A 7,747-nucleotide genomic window follows, 5' to 3' on the forward strand; every position below is an offset into this window, starting at 1 on the left:
CCCCACATGTGTACGATGCCCCATGGCTGCCAGCCAGCCAGAAACACTGAGTACCCTGCATCCCCCCCTTTCTCTCAGTCATTCTCTCTGTCGTTCCCTCTCACTCTCTCTGACCATCTCTCTTCCAGAGAATCTCTCCGTCGTTTTCAGTGAATCTCTCTGTTCATCTCTCCCTCTCTCTCTCTCTCTCTCTCTCTCTCTCTCTATCATCCTGTACTATATGAGATCCACAGCTCAGTGCTGTAGTTTTCATGTGTTGGATGCAGAGGTTATCTGAGGCCAAGATATAGTCTTCACTGCTGCCTGTCAGTATTTATATTTCAACCAGTGTACAACCATTGCAACCAGTTTAGCCCACGGGGTGTGTTGTTAAAGATGGACACATTGTAAAGGCATACTGTGCCAGCTGGCAGTGCTTGTAAGAGAGTTGCATAAGATGGTAAGGGCTAATATTGCACTCTGAGTGCTGAAATTAATAGTTTTCTGGGTTTTAGAATGATTGAGAGGGTTGCCATGCTGTTAAGACTCTTGGCGACGTCCCTGAGTGGAGATAAGAGATCTGTCCATTTTATCAGCCAGGACTTTCGACAGACATTGGCCTTTCTTCGCCAGACGCTCCCATGCCATTGACCACGGCGAAGAGGCAGCCAAGCTTCTGATTGGACACATAGTCAGGTCACAGTCAGGTCACAGTCCCCTCCCCTCCAACGTCTGTTGTGTTGTTGTCTCCCTTTAGAGAGGCTCCAGACAGTGTCCAATCGATTTTATCGGAGTTGCAAGACACATGGAGTTGTAATCTGTGTGTGACCACTGCCGTGTGTGTGCTGTGATTTTTAACTAAGATGGCATTGAATCTCCCCTTCGTTGTCGTTGGCAGTGGTTCCCATGGCGACTCTGAGCCCGTCCAAGGTGATGGTGCAGGAGGGTGCTGATGTGGTGCTGACATGCAACACCTCTGGAGAGCCCTCTCCTGAGCTCATCTGGAAAATGACCCCACTCATCTCCTACTATGAGGTCAGTCACCACGCCGCCCCCCCCCAACAGAAAGCCCATGGTCCCGGCTCAAATTGGTCTCGGGTCAAAAGTAGTGCACTATATAGGGAATAGGGTACCATTTTAGACACGCCCATGAGTAGGGCCAGGAGTTTTACTGACCACATGACCTGACCAAGAAACAGATTTTTTCATGGTCAAGTAAAACTCCTGGCCCTATCCATCAGCAGGTACAAAAATAAGTGTTTCGTGGTCAAGTAAAACTCCTGGCCCTACCCATCAGCAGGTGCAAAAATAAGTGGCATTTATTTCAAGCTGGAATCTTTAATGGTAAACTGCCACGTCTGTTTGCGACATTACTACAACAACAAATAAGTTACTGCAAACAATGAACACTGTTATTTCCCCTCTGACATCATTGCAAACGTGATAGAACAACAGAAATGTACTGCCATTTCTTTTTTTACCACGTTGTGCGACGCTCCTCACCTCCGCTTCATCAACAAAAATAGAAACAACAACGACAGTGGTGCTGTTTGCCCTACTGCAGATTCCATCTTTAACAGTAAAGTTGATGAGAAGACTGGATCCAAAATATACAAATGCAGAAAAATGCAGAAAATGTTTTCACAAAAATAATTAACTTGAAAAACAAACTGACTTGGCCAATAGCAAAATGACCTCAAGTTGAGGAGGACTAAGGCAAAACGTCTCAAACACAGGGCAAAACGCCTATAAACTCACACATGTGAGTATATGGCAGAGCTATAGCAACAGTGTGTTACCTAGACAAGCAGCTGAATGAGGTGAACAGGGATCCTGAAAGGACCTACCTCATCTGGCATATTGCAGATCTTTTAACACCAAGGATTTTAACACCAATTATTCACTAGTATTGGCCTATAATGGTACTTGCTAATCTAGTTGTGTAACACCATTTGTTTAGCATAGGTTCTCATACAGAAGAGACAACACGATGTCAAAGAATCAATAACGGGAAGGGTATCTGTTTAGAAATGGTAAAGCATGATCTTACAATATCACTAACAATCAGCAACAGGTATTGTGTTTGCAAAAGATTTTCAAAATAACTGTTGATGTGTTAAAGCATTGGTCATGTGGATGAGATTGGTACCTGACTGACTGTGTCTCTGTGTGTTCTTCTGCAGATTGAGACCTCAGGCCAAGTGTCTGAGCTCCATCTCTATAACCTCTCCTCCCTGGACAACAACTGTAAGATCACCTGCAGTGCTGGGAACATTGTGGGCGAGAATGAGTCCACCGTCCTCCTCAACATCCTCTGTGAGTTCCAAACATGACTCACATCTCTAGACAAGAGGGGGAAAGAATGAGTGTAACACCTGCCTTATTAACTCGTTCCCCCTTCTTTTCTCCCCGCTATGGCTTCTCCTTCTATCTGTCTCATTCATTCACTCACTCACTCACTCACTCACTCACTCACTCACTCACTCACTCACTCACTCACTCACTCACTCACTCACTCACTCACTCACTCACTCACTCACTCACTCACTCACTCACTCACTCACTCACTCACTCACTCACTCACTCGCTAACTCACTGACCCGTTCTCTCTCTCTCTCTCTCTCTCTCTCTCTCTCTCTCTCTCTCTCTCTCTCTCTCTCTCTCTCTCTCTCTCTCTCTCTCTCTCTCTCTCTCTCTCTCTCTCTCTCAGTTCCCCCTAACATCAGTAAGTTGAGTGATGCCTACCAGGACCACCACTGGTGCATCCCATTCAGTATGTCTGGGAACCCAAAGCCCGAGCTCCGCTGGCTGTTAAACGGGGAGCCGGTCATTGAGGGACCCTACATCATGACCCTAATCCATGACTTCTCTGAGAGGGAGTACCACGGCTGCCTGCAGCTGGACAGCCCCACACACATCAACAACGGACCGTACACTCTGTTGGCCAGCAACAAGTACGGACAGGACCGCAAGACCGTCGATGCCCACTTCATGCGCAACCCCTTTGAGGGAGGTATGTGTTGTGTAGTGTAACCACTCTCTGAACCTCAGTTAAACCCCTGTCCCACTTGTTCCATTCTGAGAGGATTGGATAGTCTGCAATATGGCAACAACTCCACCTGGCTTATCAAATGGTAAGATGGAGATACAGTATTACCATATTGTTTACATCTATCTCCAATCCTCTCAGATCTACTCAAGTTATTAGGGGGAGGGGCTAGGGGTCAAATTGCACATAGGACGGGTGTCAAACTGAATTGCTAGAGAGCTGTGTCTACACTTTTGTTAAACTGTAATTATACTGAAAAAAAAGTTAACGCAACAAAATAAAAAATCCCAGAAATGTAACATATGCAGAAAAAGCGTATTTCTCTCAAATTTTGTGCACGTGTTTACATCCATGTCAGCGAGCATTTATCCATTGCCAAGATAATCCATCAAGCTGACATGTGTGGCATATCAAGAAGCTGATTAAACTGCATAATAATTACACAGGTGCACCTTGGGCTGGGGACAATAAAAGGCCATTCTAAAATGTGAAGTTTTGTCACACAACAGAATGCCACAGATGTCTCAAGTTTTGAAGGTGTGTTCAATTGGCATGCTGATTGAAGGAAAGTCCACCAGAGCTGTTTCCAGAGAATTTAATGTTCATTTCTCTACCATAAGCCGCCTCCAACATCGTTGTAGATCATTTTGCAGTACGCCCAACCGGCCTCACAACCGCAGACCACGTGTAACCATGCCACCCCAGGACCTCCACATCTGGCTTCTTCACCTACGGGATCGTCTGAGACCAGCCACCTGGACAGCTGATGAAACTGAGGAGTATTTCTGTCTGTAATAAAGCCCTTTTGTGGTGAAAAACGAATTCTGATTGGCTGGGCCTGGCTCCCGAGTGTGTGGGCCTATGCCCTCCCAGGCCCACCCATGGCTACACCCTGCCCAGCCATGTGAAATCCATAGATTAGGGCCAAAGGAATTTATTTCATTTGACTGATTTCCTTATATGATCTGTAACTCAGATCATTGCATGTTGCGTTTATATTTTTGATCAGTATATTTTCAATTGGTGTCCAATTAAGACCTACAGTAGACAAGCAGGTGAGCGAAGTTCTTATCTAATCTATTACCTTTATTGATCAATCAAGTACTTTTTGTATTTTACCCGACAGGAACAGTGACAGAACCTCTTTACTATGGTGAGTTGCTGTTCAAATATTTACACGGAAAATTGACTGTCTAAATTACTAATTGAACTGTTTAGCAATAAACAATGTGCTTTCCTTTTATGAATAAAAGATGTCCTGACACCTGAAGATTATTGACTTGAGAAAAGCTTTGGAAACTGATTTCTGAGCTTTGCTTTTTGTCTCATAAAGTGTTAGTACTTTCTTTTCTCTTTCCTCACCTCGTGTCACACTGTCTCTGGCCACCACAGACCCGACTACAGGTATAGTCACTGTCCCTTCACATGACCTATTCACACAGCGGAGCTTTCAAAGCACCTAGGCCTATGTCACTCTGACACACTCATAGAGGGAACACTTTACTTGAAAGGGTACCTTCATAAGGACTTCATAACCCAACCCATATATACTGCATTCGTGAACAGCAATGTTTATGCCAACAACCGCAAGTCATAATACAAATATTCTTATTAAGTCCTTATGTAGGCACCCCTTCAACTAACGGGTTACCCACACGGACAGACATATTTGATCAACTACATTTGAAATGAGGGATACTTTAGCATCTGCTGTCTTCTCTTCTCTTTGAAAACAGACGACACACCTCTAGATCCACCGGAAGACAGAGTTGCTGTAAGTCACACTCTAAGACACCTCCTTGTGCACTTGTTTTGTGTTTTACCAGGACTATTATTATTAATAGTACTATATAGTGTGTTTATAGTTGACAGTATGTTTAGGTTTTATACATTTATATATCATGTTTTTATATGGTTGGTGTCATGTGTCTTGGTGGTAGTAGGCTACACACTGCGACCCAATGTATTTCAGAGTGGTAGTGGTGGTCCTAGCTCAACAGCTACAGTGAGGGGAAAAAGTATTTGATCCCCTGCTGATTTTGTACGTTTGCACACTGACAAAGAAATGATCAGTCTATAATTTTAATGGTAGGTTTATTTGAACAGTGAGAGACCGAATAACAACAAAAGACTCCAGAAAAACGCATGTCAAAAACACATGTCAAATAAGTATTTGACCCCTCTGAAAAACATGACTTAGTACTTGGTGGCAAAACCCTTGTTGGCAATCACAGAGGTCAGACGTTTCTTGTAGTTGGCCACCAGGTTTGCACACATCTCAGGAAGGATTTTGTCCCACTTCTCGTTGCAGATCTTCTCCAAGTCATTAAGGTTTCGAGGCTGACGTTTGGCAACTCGAACCTTCAGCTCCCTCCACAGATTTTCTATGGGATTAGGGTCTGGAGACTGGTTAGACCACTCCAGGACCTTAATGTGCTTCTTCTTGAGCCACTCCTTTGTTGCCTTGGCTGTGTGTTTTGGGTCATTGTCATGCTGGAATACCCATCCACAACCCATTTTCAATGCCCTGGCTGAGGGAAGGAGGTTCTCACACAAGATTTGACGGTACATGGCCCCATCCATCATCCCTTTGATGCGGTGAAGTTGTCCTGTCCCCTTAGCAGAAAAACACCCCCAAAGCATAATGTTTCCATCTCCATGTTTGACGGTGGGGATGGTGTTCTTGGGGTCATAGGCAGCATTCCTCCTCCTCCAAACACGGCGAGTTGAGTTGATGCCAAAGAGCTCCATTTTGGTCTCATCTGAGCACAACACTTTCACCCAGTTGTCCTCTGAATCATTCAGATGTTCATTGGCAAACTTCAGACAGGCATGTATATGTGCTTTCTTGAGCAGAGGGACCTTGCAGATGCTGCAGGATTTCAGTATTTCATGACGTAGTGTGTTACCAATTGTTATCTTGGTGACTATGGTCCCAGCTGCCTTGAGATCATTGACAAGATCCTCCCGTGTAGTTCTGGGCTGATTCCTCACCATTCTCATGATCATTGCAACTCCACGAGGTGAGATCTTGCATGGAGCCCCAGGCCGAGGGTGATTGACAGTTCTTTTGTGTTTCTTCCATTTGTGAATAATCGCACCAACTGTTGTCACCTTCTCACCAAGCTGCTTGGCGATGGTCTTGTAGCCCATTCCAGCCTTGTGTAGGTCTACAATCTTGTCCCTGACATCCTTGGAGAGCTCTTTGGTCTTGGCCATGGTGGAGAGTTTGGAATCTGATTGATTGATTGCTTCTGTGGACAGGTGTCTTTTATACAGGTAACAAGCTGAGATTAGGAGCACTCCCTTTAAGAGTGTGCTCCTAATCTCAGCTCGTTACCTGTATAAAAGACACCTGGGATCCAGAAATCTTTCTGATTGAGAGGGGGTCAAATACTTATTTCCCTTATTAAAATGCAAATCAATTTCTAACATTTTTGACATGCATTTTTCTGGACTTTTTTGTTGTTATTCTGCCTCTCACTGTTCAAATAAACCTACCATTAAAATTATAGACTGATCATTTCTTTGTCAGTGGGCAAATGTACAAAATCAGCAGGGGATAAAAAATGTTTTTCCCTCATTGTATGTCATTCTCTCAGGTATACGTGGTCGTTGGGATTGCAGCAGTAGCCTTCACGGGTTTCCTCTTGATGCTGGTCATGCTAAAATTCGGGGGAAACTCAAAGTTTGGAATCAAAGGTACAGTAAGTCCCTTTACACAGTGAACTACTGTAACCTATGTCAATCATTAGCATAGAAAGACAGGGGCTTTCTCTCAAATCTGCAATGGCACCCTATTCCCTAAATAGTGCACTTCTTTTGGCACTGGCACTGCATAGGATGTAGAGTGCCATTTGGGATTAGACCATAGAGTGGGGTCTGAATGGTGGTAAAGAGGTACTCAGATGTTGCTGGTGAATAACATGCATGTGGATCTCAGTGATCCGTCTCAATGTCTCATTGTGTCTTGTTCCACACTAATCCTCCCGCAAACCTTTATTGTGCATCCCACTACGAAGATAACGGTGCACTGTAGCCCATCTCTGTCTTTACTTATGCTGTTGTCGTCTAACGCAAGTTGTTGTCTAACTTACTTAAGAGGATTTCGACACTAACCGACATGAGCAGAAACAGTGGACGGGTCAAGTCACTCTCACTCAAATCTCTTAGTTTGTACTAATTCTGAACCAAACTGGAAAATAATATGAGGATCAAACTGTGACTATGGCTTCTAAAAGCACTTTTGAAAGCGCTATCCTGAAATCCTCTCTCTGCAATGGATTGAATCCTGACCTGAGTGTGTATGAGTGTGTGTATTTTTGATAAGATTGTCTATGTAGGAGTCTGGGAAGACCACAGCTGCCTCAGTATAACCTGTTATTTTGACACTGATTGGTTTATTGCCCCTCTGAGGGTGACAGGTGTGAAAGAAAGCGGTAGAGGGGGAGTAGTGGTGTCTCCTTTCTTCTGCGGAAGTGGAGGATGAGGTTCCGCTGGAGGCGTCGATTGCTCTCCTCCCTCTCAGTGCCTTCCCTTGCAGTGCATAGGTGTACAGTATGTGTGCCTAAATGTCTGTGTGAGCGCATGTGTGCCTTTGTGTGTGCGCATGCGCAAGTTAGAATAGGAAGTTAGTTGGAGTTTCAGCATTGCCCACACGAATGTTCACCTCGAGTCTCTCGCTCCTCACTGCATTTCCTATCCTTTCCTTTCTGATGG

General features: G+C 44.5%; 1 protein-coding gene across 2 annotated transcripts in view; it reads left to right on the plus strand.

Moving 5' to 3' along the window:
* LOC106580092 (BDNF/NT-3 growth factors receptor) overlaps positions 1-7,747 on the plus strand; it is an 85,308-nt gene that overhangs the window by 11,827 nt on the left and 65,734 nt on the right. For both annotated transcript variants that reach the window (XM_014160731.2, XM_014160732.2), the window contains exons 6-12: positions 878-1,014; positions 2,163-2,295; positions 2,690-2,992; positions 4,155-4,181; positions 4,421-4,432; positions 4,765-4,802; positions 6,631-6,730. In XM_014160731.2, coding sequence (XP_014016206.2) covers positions 878-1,014; positions 2,163-2,295; positions 2,690-2,992; positions 4,155-4,181; positions 4,421-4,432; positions 4,765-4,802; positions 6,631-6,730 — 750 coding nt within the window. The remainder of the gene's footprint in view (positions 1-877; positions 1,015-2,162; positions 2,296-2,689; positions 2,993-4,154; positions 4,182-4,420; positions 4,433-4,764; positions 4,803-6,630; positions 6,731-7,747) is intronic.

The sequence above is a fragment of the Salmo salar genome, chromosome ssa20, assembly GCF_905237065.1.
Source record: "Salmo salar chromosome ssa20, Ssal_v3.1, whole genome shotgun sequence".
Classification (NCBI taxonomy): domain Eukaryota; kingdom Metazoa; phylum Chordata; class Actinopteri; order Salmoniformes; family Salmonidae; genus Salmo; species Salmo salar.